The sequence below is a fragment of the Danio rerio genome, chromosome 2, assembly GCF_049306965.1.
Source record: "Danio rerio strain Tuebingen ecotype United States chromosome 2, GRCz12tu, whole genome shotgun sequence".
Taxonomy (NCBI): domain Eukaryota; kingdom Metazoa; phylum Chordata; class Actinopteri; order Cypriniformes; family Danionidae; genus Danio; species Danio rerio.
Window position 1 is genome coordinate 62050001 of NC_133177.1, and position 25992 is coordinate 62075992.

The 25992-nt window shown below is 41.5% G+C and overlaps 1 protein-coding gene across 5 annotated transcripts in view; it reads right to left on the bottom strand.

The window, feature by feature from the left end:
* The window catches only part of ncstn (nicastrin), a 35274-nt gene that overhangs the window by 2253 nt on the left and 7029 nt on the right, over positions 1–25992 (bottom strand). For 4 of the 5 annotated variants that reach the window (XR_012386970.1, XR_012386971.1, XR_012386969.1 and 1 more), the window contains 14 exon segments: positions 25784–25902; positions 23888–24027; positions 22728–22878; positions 21817–21929; positions 21214–21366; positions 20978–21082; positions 19138–19215; positions 15175–15344; positions 10995–11097; positions 9541–9639; positions 8652–8754; positions 5584–5753; positions 2498–2707; positions 1–197 (listed from right to left, as the gene is read on the bottom strand). The exon segment at positions 1–197 is cut by the window's left edge. Coding sequence is in view for 1 of the 5 variants with exons in the window: in NM_001009556.1 (NP_001009556.1) it covers positions 75–197; positions 2498–2707; positions 5584–5753; positions 8652–8754; positions 9541–9639; positions 10995–11097; positions 15175–15344; positions 19138–19215; positions 20978–21082; positions 21214–21366; positions 21817–21929; positions 22728–22878; positions 23888–24027; positions 25784–25902 (1837 nt within the window). In the remaining 4 variants the exon portion in view is untranslated. 5 annotated transcript variants of the gene reach the window in all.

A 25992-nucleotide genomic window follows, 5' to 3' on the forward strand; every position in this document is an offset into this window, starting at 1 on the left:
GTTCCTGAAGGGGAATGAATCAGTGAATCAATCAGAGAACGAATCAACAGATGCAGATTCAGGACTCGTTCAGTTCAGTAGGTCGTCGTGGGCGTTTCCCGGGCGGAGCTAAACAGAAGCTCCGCCTTTGAGCTGATGAAGTACGTCACCAATAGCGACAAGAGCAGCACGGCCACGCCCACCCCCAGTGTTAACATCTATAGAAACAAACAGAAAAGCACACACCCTTATGATTAATCACATGACCACTCAAAACACACACACTTTCTAATACACTTTAAAAAGTACTCCATTTTTCATATTTAATATAAGACTTTTGTGTCCCCAGAATGTGTGTGTGAAGTTTCAGCTCAAAACACCCAACAGAGTATTTATGATAGCTGTCTGAAGTGTCTGTATTATAGCTGGGAAAAGGTTGTTGCTGTTTTTTTGCACTGGGCCTTTAAGGCGAGTCATCCCCGCTCACCGATCCCACGTGCCTGTCAGCAGCATGCCTCAACACGCCCTCGGCTGCCTCACGAAGCAGAACTCACGTAACGTTTGTGAGAAATACTACGGTAAGAACTTTACCAATCAGTATTAGATGCTTTTTTTGTGGAGTTGCAACAATTGTTCACGCACACACATCGCAGACACACACACACACACACACATCGCAGACACAGCACAGACACATAGCGCAGACACACACACACACACACACACACATAGCACAGACACAGCACAGACACGTAGCACAGACACACACGCACATACATAGCGTAGACAAGCAGACACACACACACACATAGCAGACACGTAGCGCAGACACACAAGCACATACATAGCGTAGATAAAAAGACACACACACATAGCACAGACATGTAGCGCAGACACACACACACACACACACATAGCACAGACACGTAGCCCAGACACACACGCACATACATAGCGTAGACAAGCAGACACACACACATAGCACAGACACGTAGCGCAGACACACACACACACACACACACACACACACACACACACAGCACAGACATGTAGCGCAGACACACACGCACATACATAGCGTAGACAAGCAGACACACACACACACATAGCACAGACACGTAGCGCAGACACACACACACACACACATAGCACAGACACAGCACAGACACGTAGCGCAGACACACACACACACAGCACAGACACAGCACAGACACAGCACAGACACACACGCACATACATAGCGTAGACAAGCAGACACACACACACACACACAGCACAGACACGTAGCGCAGACACACACGCACATACATAGTGTAGACAAGCAGACACACACACACACACACACACAGCACAGACACGTAGCGCAGACACACACGCACATACATAGCGTAGACAAGCAGACACACATAGCAGACACGTAGCGCAGACACAGACACACACACACACACACACACACACACACACACACACACACACACACAAGCTCTCTTTAGAACATAATTATGGTAGATTACCATTGGACCAGTCTAATTGAAACCAATGATCTTGCCTGCCTCCTTCACCAGGCTGCTCAGCCTGTTCTTGCTTGACACACTCACATTACCGTACCAAGCTACAATGCTGAAAGTTAAAGCAGATTCATTCATTCATTCATTTTCTTGTCAGCTTAGTCCCTTTATTAATCCGGGGTCACCACAGCGGAATGAACCGCCAACTTATCCAGCAAGTTTTTACGCAGCGGATGCCCTTCCAGCTGCAACCCATCTCTGAGAATCATCCACACACACATTCACACACACACTCATACACTACGGACAATTTAGCCTACCCAATTCACCTGTACCGCATGTGTTTGGACTGTGGAGGAAACCGGAGCACCCGGAGGAAACCCATGCAAACACAGGGAGAACATGCAAACTCCACACAGAAACGCCAACTGAGCCGAGGTTCGACCCAGCGACCTTCTTGCTGTGAGGCGACAGCACTACCTACTGCACCACTGCCTCGCCTAAAGCAGATTTAATAAATTGTTTATAAAACAGCGTCATCATAGAGGTACAAACCAGAAATGATCAAAGTTTCCTCAGAAAAAATAGTCTTTGTTGAGCTTTTTATAGACAGCCTGGGTTGAAATGTCAACATATTATCAATAACGACCCCTAGATATAGACTCTGCAGATCTCTCACACGCCCCCATACTAAATGAACCCCAAACCATGATGTCTCCTTCATCAAACTTGACTGATTTCTCTGAGAATCTTGTCTCCATGCTGGTTACAGTCGGTCTTCAGCAGTATTTGTTATATTTGTTCAACAGATGATGGGAGAAATCCACCTTCCGCCACTTTTCCAACTGATCAACTAGAAGTTGTTGTTGCTCCTACAACTGGGATCCACCCCAAGACTTGTGTCAGGTAGCGTATAGGTATGAAAGCACCCTTAATCAGTCTGTTTCTATTGGACAGGCTGATGTTATCAAACCAAACAATGAGATGGAGCAGTGTGTGCAGTGTGTTACCTCCAGCTCTCTGCTGGCCACCAGGAATATTCTGGCGCGGATGCTCTTCCAGCGGGACTCAGTCCATGTGGAGTAATCTGAGGATCCGTACTGCAGCAGCTCGAATGCAGGAGACACAGCTTTAGACAGACGCACTGACGCCCGCACGCACAGCGGATCCGCACTGCTGTTACCCGACGATGGACCAGACACCCAGAAATACGAGTACAGCTGAGAGAGAGAGAGAACACACATCAGCGCACAGCATACTGGGAAAACTGCAGCTTTAAAGGGTCACGAAACACCAGAGCACATGTGTTGAGCTGTTGACAGTCATATATGTGTCCCACACTGCTAAAAACACTATTAGGACACATATATCTCACTAACAAATGAAAACTGGTTGTTTGTGCGTTATTTCGAGCAAATTTGTTCCTTTTTAAAAGCTGCTTTACGGTCATGAGATCTGAGCGTGTATTTCAGCGTGTAGACTGGGCGTCTGTACCTGAGAGTGCCTTATTACGTCTGTGAGTGTGCTGCATTAATTCATGAGTAAGACTTGGTTCAAACCAATCAATGCGCTCTATTGTGCAACTTCATTAATATTCATTAACCCAAGTGAAAAAATATATACGCAAATGCAATTAAAACACACTTTAATACCCGCAAATACATTTTTAGTACATTGTTATTTTGTGTTAAATAAAAGTTTGATGGTTTTACATTATAAATATACTAATTAAAAGTATGTTTATACTTCAGTAGGACTTTAGTACACTTGACAAAAGTATACTAAATACCAGTAATACTTAATTAAATTTTTAGTGTACTACAATAAAGTACACTACAGAAAAAACTTCCAAAAGAGTGTGTTTTCCGAAAGTGTGCGACATTAGTTGATTTTTAGTACACTGTTTACATACTAATCCTAAGTTTAAAAGAAGTTAATATATAAAAAATCTATTAGTAATGTATTGTAGTAGAAGTACATTTTCCCAAACTACTTTTATTACAGTATTTAGCACTTTTTTTTTTTTTTACAATTTGTATGTTCTTTTGATATATTACTATTATACTTTAAATTAGTCATAAATATATTTAAATGTTTAAAATTAGGGTTCAAGTGTATTTCTAGTTGTAACTAAATATATATTTTTTTAAATACAGATATAGTATGTTAAAAGCACATTTTAGTTCAATTTCAGGGCATCTCAATATAGCACAGTTGAGTGCACTTAGATGGTATTAAGTTTATCTTAACATATACTTAATGCTATCTTTTAGTACATTAAGTACAAAATTAGTGTGCGAAAATAGAGCACTTTTAATACATTACTGAAAAGTGTACTAAGTATACTTAAAGTGCATTTTAGTGCACTTTTTTTTACCTGGGTATGTTACAGTGTTCAGACGGCAGAGAGACGCCACGTTGTGTGCAGTGTTGCGTTTATAATTTGCTGCATTGAAGTTTTTGTTTTCATTTTCTCACTATGAGAGCGCAGCTGGAGTCACGTGTGGATTAACAGTGTACGCGACGCTCGACAACAATAACTTACGTGTCTAAGGAAAATTGTTTACCCGAGAGCTTTTCTCATCTGGAAATGGTGAGATCTGGATTCGCTTGTAGTCTCCTCTTAATAAAGACGCGGCTCTAGTTGCTTGTGATTGTCCTGTCTCTACAGATTTGGTAAGTGAGCGACCAGTGCTCTTTGTTTATTCTTAGGGCAAAGTTAGTTCGTATCGAACTTACCGTTGTGTAGGATTTTCACCGCATTTTGTGACAGGAATAACACACACGGCTTTCTGACCTACCGAGTGCATCTAAGTTACAGAGAAATGTGGAGGGTTTTTTTTCTCTGATTCGCCGTGCGGTATCAAACATTACATGAAAAATACACGCTTAGAGCAGTTCCTGGAATCAAATATCTCGTTTGTCGCGAGGGGCATGAATGAAATTCCTGAATGAAAGAGCCAAACTGCAGTTAAAGTCCAACATTTAATCATTTGGCAAATAATTTGATTACTGATGTCCATGTAAACACTTTCTGTGTGTCAACACTCCCATTTTTATGCAAATTTTTGTACAGACCCTCCCTCTTTTGCTCCTCCGACACTCCCCCTAAACAGAGCTGGACACGCCCACTTTCCTGACTTTTTCCAAACTAGAGGTGTGAAAGCACCCCGCTGAAACAAGGGGTTTTATGGCCCTTTGAAGAATATGAAATCAAAACTAACCACAATACGATCTAATGGGATGGAAAACAACATTCTGCAAGTCATTTACCATTACTGTCAAGACAGCATCTTGTGCCATTTAAATAAAGCACAGTCATCGCTAAAGTGGTAATTTTCCCTTTTATCCAAATATATAACCAACCCAAACTAATGCAATACACCAACATGTTTGACACACACACAGTTTGTACTGTCCCACGAACACATGGATTGAAAGGCTGGCACACAGTGAAAATAAAGTGGCTTTTTGAAATGACAGAAAAAACACACACTGTGGTAAATACTACACAACACGAACTAAATAAATGAAACATAAATAGCTCCTAATTAGAATCAACATGCAAACCAGCCAGCAGAGAATCGGAGAGAGAGAACTTTGAGTTTCAGCAGAGTATCAGCAACTTATTTTATTCTTTGGAAATTGCATAGCTTTTACATACCTACGTTACATACCTGTTAAATGTCATGTCAGTAATATGGTTTGCTCTATAATGCAGTGTTCTATTGCGAGTGTGTGCGCATTGAAGAGCCACTGAGCACAGTATAACAGCTGACAGGTTAAGAACAATAATGCTGTATTTCAGCAGCTGACCTGACGGCAGACACTGAAGTAGGAGAGTGTTTTTCTCTTGCACTTGAACCGCATCTGACAGAAGTATAACGGCTTTAACCTTTCAAAATCAAGGTTGCGAATCACAAAATCACTCCGTAGGCCACTCAAACTGGTATTGACAACCATTTTCTGATTAAGATTAACCAGTTCTAAATGCTGTAAGCAGAAGTTCTCAGCATTAAGACGGTGGTGGCTGTGGTGGCCTCCGTGCAGCAATTAAGAAAAAGCTCTATAGTGAATAGAAGAGTTAACTGCTTACGTCTTTGTTCTCGCCGCTCAGCTCTTTGGGGTTTTGGCACTGGCTCTCGGTCAGGTTGGTGACGTTGCCCGTCAGATTGGCCAGAATGTACTGAACAAAGAGCGTCACGCTGTGAACAGGACTCTGCAGCCGCGGACCCAGACCAATGTAGAACTGAGGAGGACCAGAACCTGCAGGAAACCAGACAGAGAGAGAGAGAGAGGTTTGAATTTAATGCCACATCATCTAGAGCTGCACGATATTGGAAAAGACTGGAATGAAAGCACGAAGAGAACGGGGAGCACAGGGAGAATGTGTAAACTTTACACAGAAATGGCGGCTGGCTTGGTAAGGACTAGAACCAGTGACGTTCTTGCTGTGACGCCCTATTCACACAGGGCGTCAGCGTCAACGCTTCCCATTCACTTTGAATGGGTGACGTCAGGCGTTGCTGAACTGCATTGTGGATCCGTCGGCGCCGCTTCAGAAGCGTTCCTCACTGCAGAAGTTGGGACCAGCTCAACTTTTCAAGCGCCGACGGAAGCGCCAGCCAATCAGATCGCTGTATGCAAATACACCAGCTCAGACAGTGGCCTATTGCTGACTGAATTTCATTGGCTGACGCTTCTATGACGATCGTTTCAGCAACTTCAGACACGCCCCTCTGTCAAGCGTTGACACTAAAGCCCCGTGTGAATAGGGCGTGACGCAACAGTGCTAACTACTGGGCCACCGTGCCACCCATCTAGGAAAGGAGGAGGAGCAGGGGTGGAAGGGGGGATTCTACATAATGAAGATGGCTGTGATATGGAACTGAGGGTTTTTATAGTGGCTTAGGAATCGTCTGATTGGTGAATCGTAAATTGATTAATGCAGGACCGGCTGTGATCAATCATGAGCATGTGATCCTCTCCAAATTAGTTTCTAACTAAACTTCACATTGAGCAGCCCTAATATCAGCTTCTCTGGCTATTTCATGGCAAAACCAGATCAAATTTACAACATATGCTAAATAACACTTTTCTGTAAAAAATATAACAATAAAAAACATCATCAGCAATAAACAATACATAAGATAAAAAACTAAAACAGTTCTTTAAAGGTTCACGAAATCCTCGAGTACTTGTTTTGAGATGTTAACAGATGTGTGTGTGTTGAGCATCAGTCAGCTTTAATTGTGGGTAAACTGGATAATTTGGAGATTTTGTCAGCTGATTTCAGCTTCCGGGTTTAAAGTGGGTTGCAAGTGCAAAGACGACGAGTCGGTTTCTCATTATTATTCATATTCATTTTCTTATCCTATGAGGAGAGGCGGCTTCTTAATTATTCATGACTGCACATGCTTTCCGAAGGCAAGGCAGACCTGCCAGTGCCAAGCTGTGAGACCATATGTTAATGACTGGGTGAGATCGCGTCCACAAACCCACAGCACACAGTATTGAGCTGTTCATGAAGGGTCAAATGTGTTTGTTTCCATGATCCAAGTGGTTTGTTGCATGTTTTTCCCTGGGATGCTATCAGGGCCGATACAGCAAAGTTGTGTGTGTGCAGCAAGCATTTTTGTCGTGAGAGCAGTATGGCAGAGAATAGTGGACTTTAGCCTATATTAGTGGAGTTCGTTCACATTTAGACACATCGCCATGCTGCTGTGTTTGTCTAAATCCTCCAGATGACCAGCAGGGCTAATGGTTAAAATAGACAGGGCAAGAGACCTGCTGCACTGAGTCTGCATTCAGACATGGATATTGAGAGAGAAGTCCTCATTTATAGTGTTTATATGAACACCATTATCTTTATAATGATATAAATTGTGGTTATCTGTACATGTAATTACGAATAACAAATGCAGCAGGGCAATTTATTTCTCTGCATTTCAACTTTGTGAACTATAAACTCATGCGTCTCCTTACGCTTTGTGTCTCATTTTGTGAGCTGACTGACAAGTTGTTCGCTCTCCTCCTTCTCCCCTGCTGGCCACGCCCACTCCTGCCTCTGCTCGCGGAGCTCCACCCCCATTATGATGCATCTTTTGAAAAAATTCTGAGGTAGACTTAAACCTAAATTGGGGGGGTGTCATGACCCTTTAAGATTTACTTTGGATAAAAACACTAGCATTATTTTAAGCAATATTTCCATTAAAGTCTCTCCAGATAAAAAAACATCATCTGATGACACCAAATAGGGCGTTATAAAAATATATATTTGCAGTAAACCAGAGAAACATGATGAAGACGGACAGAGAAACACAGGAGAATCTGTTATGAGGCTCTGACTGATTCACATACAGTGGAGGACTAAATTATTCACCCTCCTGTCAAATTTGAATTCTTTTAAAAATATTTCCCAAGCGTTGTTTAAGAGAGAGATTTAGTTTCTTAAAAACACATTTAGAAACATAATAGTTTTAATAATTCATTCATTTTAATTTTGCCATGATGACAGTAAATAATATTAGACTAGATATTCTTTAAGATCTTCCCAGAGATGGGTTGCGGCTGGAAGGGCATCCGCTGTGTAAAAACTTGCTAGATAAGTTGGCGGTTCATTCCGCTGTGGCGACCCCGGATTAGTAAAGGGACTAAGCCGACAAGAAAATGAATGAATGAATGTGTTCTTAAAGACTCTTCTATACAGCTTAAAGTGACATGTAAAGGCTTCACTAGGGTAATCAGGGTAAAGTTAGGGTAATTAGGCAAGTCATTGTATAACAGTGGTTTATTCTGGAGACAATCCAACACTAATATTGCTGAAGGGGCGAATAATATTTACTTTTATTCTAGCCGAAATAAAACAAATAAGACTTTCTCCAGAAGAAAAAATATATTATAAGAAATACTGAAATTCCTAAATCTGTTCAACATCGTTTGGAAAATATGTTTAATATGAGTGTCTTGTAATATAACGTAAATTTAAAAACATAAGACATGATAACGATTGGATGGATTGATAACAATCAATGATTCTGGTTCCTCGAGATGAGCTTGTGTTTGAAACCCATGACTGATGATCTGCTTTTAAGTTTGGATGTCTGTATTTATATGCAGAGTGTGTTTGAGAGATTTAATAGTGAATAAACAGCTGAAACTCACTCAAAATGCTGCTGCCTCCTTTTTTAGTGATTTCAGGAGGAAGCAGAGAGCGAAACCAGCTGTTATTCTTCTGCACCAGAAAACCATACAGCAGCTGAGAGACCTGAGGGACACACACACACGCACACACGAATGCACAAACGCACACACATCAATATCATATATAAAGGTTTTTAAATAATCATAAAAATCAAATACAGTTGAACTATTAGCCCCCTGAATTATTCGCCCCCCTGAAATTTTCCCCCAATTTCTGTTTAACAGAGAGCAGATTTCTTCAGCACATTTCTTATCATAATAGTGTTAATAACTCATCTCTAATAACAGATTTATTTTCTCTTTGTCATGATGACAGTAAATAATATTAGACTAGATATTCTTCAAGACACTTCTATACAGCTTAAAGTGACATGTAAAGGCTTCACTAAGTTAATTAGGGTAACTAGGCAGGTCAGGGGAATTAGGCAAGTTATTGTATAACGATGGTTTGGTCTGGAGAGTATCGAGAACAAATATTGCTTAAAGGGTGTTTATCAAATGGTGTTTAAAAAATAAAAAACGGCTTTTATTCTAGCCGAAATAAAACAAATAAAACTTTCTCCAGAAGAAAAAATATTATCAGACATACTGTGAACATTTCCTTGCTCTGTTAAACATCATTTGGGGAATATTTAAAAAATGATAAACAATTCAAAGTTGGGCGAATAATTCAGACTTTTGTAAATGTCTTAAATGGAAAGAGAGGAAGAGAGCAGCTGAGCAGAGTCACATGACATCATGTGAGAATCAAGAGTGTGTGTGTGTGTTTTGGTGTGAGTAGCATAAGTGAGTGAGCGTATGTGTATGAAGTGTGAGTGTGTGTGTGTGTATGAGTGTGTGTGTGTCTCACCATAGTGGCATCAGCAGTGATGTTGCTGAGATTGTTCTGCTCTCCTCCAGCTTGTGTGTAGAGCGAGCGAGCGACTAGCGTGGCCACTTCAGCCAGAGACTGATAAACAACACAGAACACACCAGAATTAAACACAGGAACTCAACTACAGCACTCTTCACAATAACCATTGTACCAAAGCAGCTTTATCATAATTATAAGAAAAATAAAAAAATAATAAAAATTAAACATCACTCTAAATTTTAATTATATATATATATATATATATATATATATATATATATATATATATATATATATATATATATTTAGGGATGTCACGATTTCTATTTTTAATTAAAATCGATCGAAATTTATGCTCAATTTTGATTATCGAATCAAAAAATAAAATCGTCGATGCTGCCACGCCCCCATGTCACGTCAGCTTGGCTTGCCAAGCGGGAAGAAAACAGGCTTGTTGAAGTGCTTGTTAAACTGCAGAAGTAGGAGACCCGTCGATAGAGCTTAAACCCTCTCCTCTTTCAATGAAGTCGCTGGTGTGGAAGCATTATGGATTTCCAGTGAGTTATGTTCAACGTTCGTGTTGTCGACAAAAAAAAACACAGTTTTGCAAGCTCTGCTATGTACGTATTACGTACGCTTCGTCCGATAGACAACACCGGCATCGCGATCCTCCGCCTGCCCCTGTTGCAAATCCGCTCGCGAAAAGTGCACACTCAGACCCTGTTTACACTGTCTTTGTTTTTAAATGGCATTTTAGAACGACAACGATTTGACATCCACAGTGGCGTGTAGCATTTCTGAGCAGCCCTCCTTCCTCTCTACCTCTGAAAATGCACATCACGTGACCACACAGACACAGACGCACACACAGCCATGCGCTCCAGACAGCAGGTTCAGGCAGTCAGAGGACTGCTTCAATCTTTCACTCACTTGTACTTAGTCATTTTAGCGAACACCTCAGATACTGTTGGCTGGTTCCTGTTGGTTTTACCGATGCCATTATAACGACACAGATCACTGCCTATTCACGAGTCCCGCAGAAAAGTGATTGACAGGTGGTAATTATGTGTGTATCTTGCCTTTATTCATTTACTGTATGATTTGTTTATGGGTAAAACAAAGACCATGCAGGTCAGGTAGTTTAAACGGTAGGCTACAAATAATTAATTGGTCATTAATTAATTAATTATTCATAATCGAAAATCAAATCAAATCATGACTTCAGATTTGAAAATGTAATCGAATCGAGGATTTGGAGGATCGTGACACCCTTAATATATATATTTAATGTAAAACGTTTCTACAGTGGGGGAGAGTGAGTGTTGTAGGTATTGTTTTTATGGTGTGTGTGTGTAATGCATGAATACAGTTTGATCTGCATGGTGCCTGTGTTTGTGTGTGTGCGTGTGTTTGTGTGTGTGTGTGTGTGTGTGTTTGTGTGTGTGTTGCACCTTTGCGGCGTCCGTCGGGTACACCAGCTGCTCATCTGGAGTCAGGTTCGGTGGATACGAGACGTTCAGGTTTTCTGCATCATCATACATGCTCTCGTAATATCTGTCACACACACAAAGAGGACAGAAGATAGGGATTCAGATACTTGTTGCCCATCAACAAACACACACACTCTCACACACACACTCACAGTCTCACATACATGCCCACGCACATATGCACACACACACACACACACACACACACACACACACACACACACACACACACACACACAGCAGTTACACATATGTGTGTTAATAACTGTTTCTCGATGCTGATTGGCTGATAGCAGAGTGATATTCTGCAATAACGGCACTCGTACAGCCTCTTCACCTTTGTGTATTACTCCGTCCACATAGAGTGACAGCAGATCAATAAACTCACTACAGTTTGATAAATATTGCAGCTGTTGGACAACATCATGTACAACGGAGGCTGTTTTAGTGGAGAATGTAGTCATTTAGATTGCAACTATGCAGTTTATTTATAAGGATATAGTGCCTATTTTAAATATTGATCATTTCTGAGAGACAGCACGTCAGCGTTTATTAGCCAAAGACAGTTGACGTTGTCTATCCACAAGATGGCGCCAGGATCGCATAATAAGCCCTTGGTTAGAAGATTAAAACAGTGTGTTGTCTAACTACAGCTGATCAAATCATTATTAAACTGGTAAGTGATATTTATGGTGGCTTGAAAAGCCAACATACTGTTATCTCACGTAAACTTCTTCTTCTTCTTCTTCTTCTTCTTCTGAGACTAATTTTAAAGTCTATCTCCTCCTAACCCTTTCAAGCTTCAAACCTCAAACTTTCGTCAAACCTTCAAACTGGTCTGACTCGGGTTGATATGTCTTTTCCGACTGATCCGACTTTCGGTTTTCCGAAAAACGACCCGGAAAATTCCCAAAATTCCCATTGACTTAACATTGGGTCAAACTTTGTGACCTCATAACTCTGCATCAGACTGTCCTACAGACTTCTAACTGGGCTCATTTAACTCAGTCTAGCCAGCAGCCAATAACTGATGACCTTTAAACTTACTAGCCACTCCCTAGCATCCACTTTTGGCACCCTAGCAACTGTCCCATAGACTTCCATTGTAAAAGACTGCCATTGACTTAACATTGAGTCAACCTTTGTGAGCTCATAACTCTGCATCAGACTATCCTACAGACTAGAGTCAGGCCTCATTCAAGTCAGTCTAGTCAGCAGCCAATCACTGATGACCTTTAGACTTACTAGCCACTCCCTAGCAACCACTTATGGCACCCTAGCAACTGTCCCGTAGACTTCCATTCAAAAGACTCTCATTGACTTAACATGGGATCAAACTTTGTGAGCTCATAACTCTGCATCAGACTGTCATACAGACTAATGGCTGAGCTCATTTAACTCAGTCTAGCCAGCAGCCAATCACTGATGACCTTGAACATATCAATGACACAAATCAGCCATCTATCTGTAAGCTTCCAAACAGGAACTTAAATTTTTCAATTTTATTAACAAAAAACTATTAAACCATATAAAAACATAAAGTTTCAATTTAGTTTTGTTGAAAACTCATCACATTCAACATTTAATCACTCACTCACTCAGATAGAGATGGGTTTTTTAAGGAAAATGATCATATAACTATAATCTGGTCAAAGCTGGGGTCTCTGGGCATGTCCCCTGCAACAGAACATAAACCCCTCTCATTTGGGACTGAGGTTTCTGAGACAGAGAGATATGATTTAGCCAAGGTTGACAGCAGTGGGTAACGGTCTGCATTGTCTTTCCACCACTTGAGAGGACAAACCATGAGTGAGATAGAGGTCTCTTTACGGTACAAGTCAATGTCTGCATCAATCTAACAAGTGTGCTGTGTTCTGCAGTCCCCATGACTGTTATTAGACGTATTCCCCGACTTATATTTCACCTCAGTCTGGCAGTGCCTGCATACTGTTTTTTTCTGTCTGTAACCTTTTCTCCTTTTTCGTATCTTTTTAGAATGAAACCGAAATGCTTCCACACATCCGATTTAAAACCCGCTTTAGGTTCGATCATCTCCAGCTCTTGTTCTTCCCTGCAGCACACTCCATTTCTGCATTACTGGATCTGTAGCGACAGCAGACCGCAAAGGATGATGGCCACGCCTGGGCTGAAGGGAATTGTAGTACCCGCTATCTCCCGTTCACTTCATTCGCCTGAGCAAACTTTTCTCAGAAATATAGTTTTATTGAGTCATGCGCCTACGGTAATATTGAAAACAATTACTATTGCGGTATGACGGTATTTACAATATTGTTACATCCCTACATTATATTAATAAAAATGTAAGATTGTTTTAAAAATGCTAAAAATATATATTTAATTTTTTTTTCTAACTGAATGGGATTGATTTAAAAAAAAAAAAAAGAATTTCCTTTAAATAAACAATTTAATTCAAGCTATATTAATTTATTAAAAAGCTTTTCTTCTGAAAGTCTTGATAACACCATCGTGGAGTTTTTTCTGTTATTATTTCGGCAAAAATTATTTGTTGTTCTCTCCTATTCACTGTGCTCTAAGTTTACTAACTATGACGACTTATGCTACTGAGAAACCCGTAAATGTAATGAGGGTCCATACATATGCAATGATATTCACTGTTTAAAGCAAAGCTTAAAGGGTCACGAAACACCAAAACACATGTGTTGAGCTGTTGACAGGGGTATATGTGTCCCACACTGCTAAAAACACTATTAGGACACAGATATCTCACTAACAAGTGTAAATTGGTTGTTTTTGCGTTATTTCAAGCAAATTCGTACTTCCGGTTTGAAACAAATTTTTGAAGCTGCGTCACGGCCATGACATAATTGTCACGTTCAACAAAAATAAGAGTCAAAATAGGATCCAAATGCAACGGTCATGACATAATAGCGTGTATTCCAGCGTGTAGACTGGACATCTGTGCCAGAGTGTGTCTTATTACGTCTTACAGTGTGCTGCATTAATGCATGAGTAAGGCTTGGTTCAAACCAATCAGCACGCTCTATTGTGCAACTTCATTAATATTCATTACTGGCACAGTGTTTAGACGGCAGAGACGCCACGTTGTGTTGGCAAAACAAGCGTGAAGTGTTGCTTTTATAGTTTGCTGCAGTGAAGTTTTGTTTTCATTTTCTCTCTGTGAGAGCGCAGCTGGAGTCACGTGTGGATTAACAGTGTACGCGACGCTCGACAACAATAACTTACGTGTCTAAGGAGGATTATTGTTTACCTGAGAGCTGTTCTCATCTGCAAACGCTGAGATCCGGATTCGCTTTAGTCTCCTCTTAATAAAGACGCGGCTCTAGTTGCTGGTGATTGTCCTGTCTCTACAGATTTGGTAAGTGAGCGACCAGTGCTCTTTGTTCATTCAGTTCGTTTGTATCAAAACAAACTATTACACCGAGTGTAAACATGTTAGCACAACAACCAAACTTTAACCTCGTGTAGGATTTTCACCGCATTTAGTGCGGAGGTTTTTTTTCTCTCATTCGCCGTGCGGTATCAAACATTGCATGAAAAATACACGCTTAGAGCAGCTCCTCGAATCAAATATCTCGTTTGTCGTGAGGGACATGAATGAATTCCCTGAATGAAAGAGCCAAACTGCAGTTAAAGTCCACCATTTAATAATTTGGCAAATAATTCGACTACACATGTCCATGTAGGTTAAACACCATCACTTTCTCCTGTGTGTTTATTTTGACTCTGAAACTCGCGCGTGCCCAAATAAACACTCCCACACCATGCCTCTTTTCTTCCTCCTACACTCCCCCCTAAACAGAGCTGGACACGCCCACTTTTCTGACTTTTTCCAAAGTAGAGGTGTGAAAACACCCTGCTGAAACAAGGGGTTTCATGGCCCTTTAAGACCCACTTGTTCTAAATGGTTTTTAATGCATAGCAGCGCTGACACTTTCTCCTGCATTAAATGTTTTGCTGTATTTTATTGACACATCTTCTATTGTTTTTGCATTGGCTGCTTTCAAGTTTTGTTGTATAATTTGTTTTTACTGGTGTAAAGCGCTTTGGTTGTAGTAGGGTGATATATAAATAAAGGTTGGTTGGTTGATTGATTGATGTTGTGGTTGTAATTGTTTATATTAGTGAGCTGTTCTGAGACCTGTTGTTGAAGGCCTTCTCGTGGTCGGTAAGCACCAGGCCTGGGATCGGCCGGACTCTCAGAAATCGCTGGAAGGATGAAGGCGGCAGCGGCTGACTGACCGACGGCTCCTGCAGGTTAATGTTCAGACCCGCAGCGCTGGAGTTTACAGCCTTGATCATCTCTGACACCTGAGAGAAAAACACATCTATAAGGCTGCATTCACACTGTAGATCTTGATGGACAATTTCGATTTTGTGACTGCATCTGATTTTTATGATGACCGGCTTACATCTTCTTTTAAAAGTGACTGATGGTATCTGATATCTGCATTTACACTGCACACACAAAGATGCAGAAAAAGAGCAGGCGCTGACCGACAGCTGTGATAATAAAAGAGCTTACATTTATATACATACATATATATATATATATATATACACACCGGCCACTTTATTAGGTACACCTTACTAGTACCAGGTTGGACCCCCTTTTGCCTTTAGAACTGCCTTAATCTTGCCTTTGTCCATATTGACATGATAGCATCATGCAGTTGCTGCAGATTTGTCAGCTGCAGATCCATGATGGATTCATGCTTTCATGTTGTTGAGGCCAAATTGTGAGCCGAGCATCCGGATGTGTCAGCAGAAATGGAGACTCATCAGAGCAGCAACGTTTCTCCAATCTTCTATTGTCCAGTTTTGGTGAGTCTGTGTGAATTGTAGCCTCAGTTTCCTGTTCTTAGCTGACAGGAGCGGCACCCGGTGTGCTCTTCTGCTGCTGTAGCCCATCCGCCTCAAGGTTCGCCGTGTTGTGTGTTCAGAGATGCTCTTCTGCAGAGCTCGGTTGTAACGAGTGCTTATTTGAGGTACTGTTGCCTTTCTATCAGCTGGAACCAGTCTGGCCATTCTCCTCTGACATCATCAACAAGGCATTTGCGCCCACAGAACTGCCGCTCACTGGATATTTCCTCTTTGTCGGAGCATTCTCTGTAAACCCTAGAGATGGTTGTGCGAGAAAATCCCAGATCAGCAGTTTCTGAAATACTCAGAGCAGCCCGTCTGGCAGCAACAACCATGCCACGTTCACAGTCACTTAAATCCCCTTTCTTCCCCATTCTGATGCTCACTTTGAACTGTAGCAGATCCTCTTGACCATGTCTACATGCCGAAATGCAGTGAGCTGCTGCCATGTGATTGGCTGATTGGACATTCGTGTTAACAAGCAGTTAGACAGGTATACCAAATAAAGTGGCCAGTAAGGGTGCGTACATACGTATGCATGCATGTATATACAGTGCTGTGCATAATTGAGCACACCCCCTTTTTGAAAATGTATATTTTTCTCCATTTCTCAGTGAATAAAGTCTATAATTTGGTGCATATAAACAAAACATCTTTAGAAGTAAAATACATTTATATACAAACCAGTTACTGCAAAAACACTTACAAACTACAAAGTTCTTTTTGAAGTTAAATGCCAGTAAAACTGAAGCCCTTCTGGTTGGCTCTAAATCTGTTCTTTCCAAAGCTCAATCCTTTACTATATCTATCAATAACTCCACAGTAAATTTTACAACTCATGCTAAAAGTCTCTGGGTTATACTAGATGGCATGCTTTCGTTTAATTCACATATAAGTAATGTTTCAAGATCTGCCTTTTTTTACTTGCGTAACATTGCAAGACTTCGCCCTTCACTATCCCAACAAAGTACTGAAGTGCTCGAACATGCTCTGGTTACATCAAGGATTGATTATTGTAATTCCCACCTATCTGGTAACTCTCTTAACCAACTTCACAGATCACAGTTAATCCAGAACTCAGCAGCTATAGTCACCCGCTCGCGTGCTTCTGAATACATAACTCCACTTCTCTTTCACTTGCATTGGCTTCCTGTTCTTTATCGTGTACAATATAAATTATTTTATTAACTTACAAAGCTCTTCACAACCTTGCACCCGATTAAATCTGATCTTCTTTACTGGTACACGCCTCGGCGCTCACTGAGATCTTCTGCAGCTGAACTGTTATCAGTTCCCCAAATTTTAAGATGAAGTCATTAGGTGCAGGGCTTTTAGCTGCACAGCACCACAGTTATGTGCCGTTAGATATTCGTCAGGTGGACTCTATCTCCAGTTTTAAATCCCAGGTTAAAACCTTTCTGTTCAGGATTGCTTTTAATGACTTTCTGGATTAATACTATGATTTATTACTCTTCTGTCTTGTTTTTATAATTTGCTTGTGACATACTGTAAGGTGTCCTCTAAAAGGCGCCTATCAGGGCTCGAAATTAACTTTTTTACTTGGTAGCACCGGTGCTCCCAACTTAAAATATTTAGGAGCACAAAAAAATATTTAGGAGCACCAGAAAAAATTTAGGAGCACCCACCAAAAATGAATGAGCACCGCTGCAAATTGTTTTTTAAGGGCTTTATTGTATTTTAAAACAACATTAATAGGACTGACAAAAACCAGAAACAACTATCTAACTAAAGCTGCGAAGACATTGATATTTGTGTGCAATAATTCCAAAATAAATGTCTAATAATTAGGCCATAGAATATTAATGATGATGAAAAATGACAATAATAGTAACAATGAATTCCATTTCTCATTATGATGCTGCCTTGAATGTGCATGAATGTAGGTTATCTGCTATAAAAAGTCTGTTACTTTATGAAAAATAATTGTATAGTTTGCATCAAACAAAAATGAAGCATTGCAGTAAGAAATATTTATTTTGTGCTGCTGTTTTTATATGCATGCCAATTTAATAAATAATATTTCTGCTACAAAACAAACAAAAGATTATAATAAATCATTCAATTCAATGATGAAAGCTGCAAAGCAGTCATCAGTAAACAAATAAATAAATAATATACACCTCAAACAAGAATAGACAAAAGAAAGAAAGTAAAGTCTCACTTCTATCACTCTTTAAAAGTTTTGGTTTCAGTTTGTGTCATTTAAAGGTTCAGTCTGAGCTGATCTTCATGTTTCTGTGTTAGTGGAAAGCAGGCGAGTCAGCCAACCCAATTTATGAGCAGGCAGAGCAGGATTCTTGCGATGACCATCGGCGCAATACCGGTCTTTGTTATGAGCCGCAGTTTCAGTGTAAACTTAGTAAAGGTGAGCTTCTTTGGCGATGATATGTACAGTATTAGATTTGACTTTTAGCGGACATTTGCGCTGAACACGCAGTGAATGCAACGCATGGAGATTCGGGCACCTTCTCCAAGAAGCGCGTACTCGATTGATCTCAGCTGGTGGATCATTATTCACCACGTGACGTGTCATGATCGCTCTCATCTGCGCCTCAACTTTAGGTGGGGTTTGCAAACCTGTGTGCTTTAAGTTTTTACTCTTCAGCCGTTTGCATTTCCCGTGGTCATAAAAGCTCCTTCCCTGTCATCTGACAGCGGAATACCTTGAGTGAGTGACAGCTAATATGAACCAATATAGCGGCAGGGAAGAGCGATTCAGCACGTTTTTAGAAAAAACCAAAACAGGTCGCACTACAACCATTATCTGCAGTCGCACTAATGCTCCCAGATATATTATGAGGTCGCATAGATTAATTTTCAGGCGCATATGCGACCAAAATGGTCGCAATTTCGAGCCCTGCCTATAAATAAAAGGTCTTATTATTATTATTATTATTAAAATTCCAACTAAATTTGATATTTTTAATGCTTCTTTTGATTTTTCCTGTTTCTAAAAATTTCCCTCAACATATTAATTAGGGTGTAGTAATTATTGGCCTGTGATTTTCTTTTTTTTTTGTTAGATTAGTTCATTACTGTAAAGCATCCTCGAGAGAATACTAATGCAAAACAGAGATCTGCGAGGGGTCAACTCAATGTTACAGTAAAAGAGATCTGCAAAACTCATTTACAGCTTGTTTCCCCCCTCTTTGTCTTCATTTACAAATATATAAAAAAAAAAAAAATCTAATTAAAACAAATAAAGATCCCTGTCTCTCACCTGCTTCTCCATGCTGCTGTTGCGACGAGACACGGGGTCAGAGTGTATCCAGACATCCCGACCGCCACGCAGACCCACCTATAACACACACACGTTTGATTTTGTGTATTACGGGGACATTCCATAGGTTTCCATCGTCTGCTTTGCCCTAAACTGGACTCTTACAGGACACCATCTGCATTTTTACTTTCTAAAAAACGTATTCTGTGTGATTTATAAAAATTACGACAATGTCCTCATAACTCATCTTGTGGTGTGTGGAAGTGTGTATGCTGTGTATTTATATTGTGCGTGTCTGTATATAATGTGTTTATGATGTATGTGTCTGTATATAGTGTGTGTGTGTGTGTACTGTTCATTGTGTTTATGGCATATGTGTGTGGGTGTCTTTATATACTGTGTTTATGGTGTGTGTATGTACTGTGTGTCTGTATGTAGTGTGTGAACTGACAGCTCTGTGTTTATGGTGTTTGTGTGTGAATGTTTGTATATAGTACGTGTGTGCGTGTTATGTGTGTGCGTACGTATATATATATATATATATATATATATATATATATATATATATAGTGTGTGTTGTGTGTTTATGGTGTGTGTGCGTGCATGTCTGTGTATAGTGTGTGCTCATATAGCATGTGTTTCTATGTATAGTGTCTGTGTGTGTGTATGTAGTGTGTGTACTGACAGCTCTGTGTTTATGGTGTTTGTGTGTGAATGTCGGTATATAGTACGTGTGTGCGTGTTATGTGTGTGCGTACGTGTATATATATATATATATATATATATATATATATATATATAGTGTGTGTTGTGTGTTTATGGTGTGTGTGCGCGCGTGTCTGTGTATAGTGTGTGCTCATATAGCATGTGTTTCTATGTATAGTGTCTGTGTGTGTGTATGTAGTGTGTGTTGTACGGTTATAATGTGTGCGTGTGTCTGTGTGTAGTGTGTGCTTATGGCATGTGTTTGTATAGTGTCTATGTATATATAATGTGTGTGTGTGTGTGTGTGTGTGTGTATGTGTATAGTGTGCGGTTATGGCGTGTGTGTGTATAGTGTGTGCTTATGGCGCGTGTTTGTATGTATAGTGTCTGTGTGTACATAGTGTATGTGTGTGTGTGTATAGTGTGTGCTGTGCGGTTATGGCGTGTGTGTGTATAGTGTGTGCTTATGGCATGTGTTTGTATGTATAGTGTCTGTGTGTATATAGTCTATGTGTGTGTGCATGTATATAGTGTATGTGTGTATAGTGTGTGTTGTGCGGTTATGGCATGTGTTTGTATGTATATTGTTTCTGTGTGTATATAGTGTATGTGTTTATATAGTGTGTGTGCGTGTGCTTATGGCATGCATGAGTTTGTATGTATGGTGTCTGTGTGTGTGTGTGTGTATGTGTGTATATAGTGTGTGTTGTGTGTTTATGGTGTGTGTGCATGTGTCTGTGTGTAGTGTGTGCTCATGGCATGTGTTTGTATGTGTAGTGTGTATCTGTGTTATATAGCCTGTGTTTATGGCGTGTGTATGCATGTGTGTATATAGTGTATTCTATGGTGTGTGCGCGCACGTGTCTGTATATAGAATGTGTGTACTGTACAGTATGTTGTGTTTATGGTGTATGTGTGTCCTTATATAGTGTGTGTTTATGTTGTGTGTATGTGCTGTGTGTTTATGGTGCGTGTCTGTAATTAGTGTGTGTACTGAGTGACTCTGTGTTTATGATGTTTGTGTGTGGACGTCTGTATATAGTATGTGTGTGTATGCGTTGTGTGTTTATGGTGTGTGTGTGTGTGTGTGTGTGTGTGTGTGTGTGTGTGTGTGTGTGTGTAAGAGTGTGTTTACCTGGCCGATCTCCAGCATTGAGTGCACATTGTCCAGGTCCATGACGAACTGGTTTTTCTCCATGTCAAACACCATTCTGGAGCTGCCAATGTAGTCGAAGGCTTCCTGTAGACAGAAACACACACACACACACACACACACACACACACACACGCAGATTGCATTAAAAAAAGTCTTCTTGCAGTCTTCTCGAATAATCTGCAGGAAAGAGTGTATAATCCCACTCGCTCACTGACCCCTTGGAAAAAAGTGAAGAAGATGTTGCGAGGGGGCGGAGCCTCTTGAATGACAGGATAGAGTGCGTGAATGGCAGCCAATAGCGTGACGATTGCAGAAACGGTTCCCTCGGCTGCCGGAGCCTCTTCCCAGAAAAACGACCTGCCGTCCAGCTGACACACAGAACAACAGACGTGATTAAAACACAGCGTCTCATTCACATACCATGAGTATGCATGAAATATGCATATGGGGGTGATACAGCAGCTCAGTGGTCAGCACTGTGGTCTCACAGCCCTCAGGTCGCTGGTTCGAGTCCCGGCTGGGTCAGTTGGCGCTTCTGTGTGGAGTTTGCATGTTCTCCCCGTGTTGGCGAGGGTTTCCCCCGGGTGCAGAACAGGGGAATTGATTAACTAAATTGGTGTTAGTGTATGAGTGTGTGTGGGAATGAGTGTGTATGGGTGTTTCCCAGTACTGGGTTGCGGCTGGAAGGGCATCTGCTGCCTAAAACATATCCTGGATAAGTTGTCGGTTCATTCTGCTGTGGCGACCCCTGATTAATGAAGGGACTAAGCTGAAGAGAAAACGAATGAATGAATGAATGAAATGAGTGACGGTCTCACCCTCACGGCTGCGATGACGACGCTCTCGTTCTCCGCGTGGCCCCTGGCGCTGTTGTTCAGGGGCCGAATCGACGTCCAGACGTTATAATCACTCAGCGGGTCACACAGAATCTCTGACAGGACACAAACACACATCAGCAGACACTTCATCAGACTGCGTTAAGTGTGTGTGTGTGCATGGTTTGTGCTTTATGTGTGTGTGTTCGTGCTTGTATTATTGTTTCTCAGTGTGTTTGCAAGCAAATGTGTATGCGTTTGTGTGTGTGTGAGTGTGTATGTGAGTTTGTGTGTGTGCGCTTGCATGCGAGTGAGAGAGTGAATGTATGTTTATATAAGTGTGTTTGTGTATGTGTGTGCGTGTTTGTCAGTGAGTGAGCGAATGAATGTGTGTTTGTATGTGTGTGTTTATCTAAGCATGTGCGTGTGTGTGTGTGTGTGCATGTAAATCTGTGAGTGTGTGTTTGCATGTAAAAGTGAGTGTGTTTGTGTATGTGTGTGCGTGTTTGTCAGTGAGTGAGCCAATGAATGTGTGTTTGTATGTGTGTGTTTATCTAAGCATGTGCGTGTGTGTGTGTGTGTGCATGTAAATCTGTGAGTGTGTGTTTGCATGTAAAAGTGAGTGTGTTTGTGTATGTGTGTGCGTGTTTGTCAGTGAGTGAGCGAATGAATGTGTGTTTGTATGTGTGTGTTTATCTGTGCATGTGCGTGTGTGTGTGTGTGTGTGCATGTAAATCTGTGAGTGTGTGTTTGCATGTAAAAGTGAGTGTGTTTGTGTGTAATTGAGTGGGTGTGAATGTATGTCTGTGTAGGTTTATGTGTGTGTGTGTGTGTGTGTGTGTGTGCCTGTGAATATGTGAGTGCTTGTGTGTGTAAGTACGTGTTTATGTGTGTGTGTGTGTGTGTGTGTGTACCTGGGTTGATGCTGAATTTGTTCTGCAGGTCTGTGCGCCTCATGCAGGTGACGGTGTCGGTCACTGCGTGCATGTGTGAGAAGAGCTGCATGGCACACAGCGGATAATGAGGAGCGCTGCCGTTCACACGCAGATTATGATCCTCATAACACTGCACACACACACACACAAACGCACACACACACACGTTAACATGATCACACAGCGGATACTGAGGAGCACTCATGCACGCACACACACACACACATACACACAAACTGTACGCACACACATGGATGCGCACATGCAAACACACATGCACGCACTCATGCACACACACTCATATACACACACACAACTGCACGCGCACACACACGCACACTTATGAACACACATGGATGCCCACATGCACACACACACGTTAGCATGATCACAAAGTGGATACTGAGGAGCACTTATGCACATACACTCACAAACACACACACACACACACACACACACACACACTCATTAACACACATTTGGGTGTGCACATGCACGCGCATGCACACACACACACACACACACACACACACACACACACACACAAACACACATACACACACACACACATACGTTAACATGATCACAAAGTGGATACTGAGAAGCACTCATGCACACACACTCATAAACACACACACAAATGCACACACATGCACACTCACGAGCACACATATGGACGCACACACGCACGTGCATGCACACACACACTCATTTAAATGCAAGTGTACACATAAAAGCACAAAGACATGCACAGACACAAACTTATGTGCACATACACACACACAAACTGAAATCACGCATGCAGGTACACTCACATCAAACACACATCACACACACACACACACACACACTCTACACTCACATAACACATAAATTTACACAAACATACACACAGATTATCCCACTTACACAGATACAATCACACATATCAGACACACACTCTTTCCCTCTCTCTGTCATACACACACACACACAGGTCAACATCATCACACAGCACTGAAGTGAACACAGAACACACACATTTCAAACACACAAAATCTCTCTCTCTCTCTCTTGCTCTCATTCTCTCTTACACACACTCACGCATGCATGCATGCACGCACACACGCACGCACACACACACACACACATACGCGCACCTTCCGTATGACCTGCGTCTGATTCTCGTCTTTCAGAGCAAACACAGGGAAAGTGAAGTCTTCATAGGATAACCCGTTTCCCAGAGGATTCCAGACGGTCCCGTTACAGTTCGCAAACTCGCTACCCGCAGAATACACACCTGAAACATGAGGAAAACACACACACACACACACATTAAACAATGAGAGACAGTATTCAGATCACAAGTTCATTATAAGACATTGGGAAGCTGACATCTGATATTGTGCTTTGTCTTGTTTTCAGGTGCAGACAGCTCAATCCATTTGTTTACAAAAAATTACAAAAAAGTTCAAATTGTGCGTCTAATTATCTAAATATATGTTACATATTAATTAATGTGGGCGGCACGGTGGCGCAGTGGATAGCACGATCGCCTCACAGCAAGAAGGTCACTGGTTCGAGTCCCGGCTGGGTCAGTTGGTGTTTCTGTGTGGAGTTTGCATGTTCTCCCTGTGTTGGTGTGGGTTTCCTCCGGGTGCTCCGGTTTCCCCCACAGTCCAAACACATGCGCTATAGGGGAACTGATCAACTAAACTGGCTGTAGTGTGTGAGTGCGTGTGAGAATGAGGGTGTATGGGAGTTTCCCAGCACTGGGTTGCAGCTGTAAGGGCATCAGCTGTGTAAAACATATGCTGGAATAGTTGCTGGTTCATTTCGCTGTGGCTACTCCTGATCAATAAAAGGACTTAGCCAAAAAGAAAATGAATAAATGAATGAATAAATTAATGTTTTGAAAATTATTATTTAAAAAAACATTTAAAATAATAATAGACACTCACTGGCCACTTTATTAGGTACACCTACCCAACTGCTTAACGCATATTTCTAATCAGCCAATCACATGGCAGCAGCTCGCTGCATCTAGGCATGTAGACATGGTCAAGAGGATCTGCTGTAGTTCAGAGCGAGCATCAGAATGGAGAAGAAAGGGGATTTAAGAGACTTTGAACGTGGCATGGTTGTTGCTGCCAGACGGGCTGCTCTGAGTATTTCAGAAACTGCTGATCTACTGGGATTTTCACGCACAACCATCTCTAGGGTTTACAGAGAATGCTCCGACAAAGAGGAAATGTCCAGTGAGCGGCAGTTCTGTGGGCACAAATGCCTTGTTGATGAGGCCAGAGGTCAGAGGAGAATGGCCAGACTGGTTCCAGCTGATAGAAAGGCAACAGTAACTCAAATAAGCACTCGTTACAACCGAGCTCTGCAGAAGAGCATCTCTGAACACACAACACGTCCAACCTTGAGGCGGATGGGCTACAGCAGCAGAAGAGCACACCGGGTGCCGCTCCTGTCAGCTAAGAACAGGAAACTGAGGCTACAATTCACACAGACTCACCAAAACTGGACAATAGAAGATTGGAGAAACGTTGCTGCTCTGATGAGTCTCCATTTCTGCTGACACATTCAGATGCTCGGGTCAGAATTTGGCCCCAACAATATGAAAGCATGGATCATCCTGCCTGCTTGGTTCAGGCTGGTGGTGGTGGTGTAATGGCATGGGGGAGATTTTCTTAGCACACTTTGGGTCATTAGTACCAATTAAGCATGGTGTCAATGAATGAATCTAAGGATTATGGCAGTTCTGAAGGCAAAAGGGGTCCAACCTGTTACTAGTAGTAGAGTACCTAATAAAGTGGCCGGTGAGTGTAGATTTATAAAGCTTTAACATTAATTAAGATTAGTTTATGCTGTTTGTTATTTGCTTTTGCTTGTTGATTTTGAGTGTTTTTGATGTATTGTTTGCACAGTGCTCAGCGCTTTTAAAGGTGCTTAATAAAATAAAGCTTATTTTTATTATTATCAGTATGACTATTATTCCTGCAGGTTATACGGTGTGATTCAGCATGAGTTGAGCGTTCTCTCACACACACCTGTGTTCTGGTTGGGGCAGGTGGTGTGGGGAGAGAAGTGCTCAGCGAGGCCCGCTTTAGAGATGATCACAGCCACTCCAGCCACTCTGGAGGAGTTCTTCATGCTCAACATGACAGATCTGGAGGAGGAGAGAGGAAAACACACACACATGAATGCACACACACACACACGCACGCACGCACGCTCGCTCGCTCACTCACTCACTCAC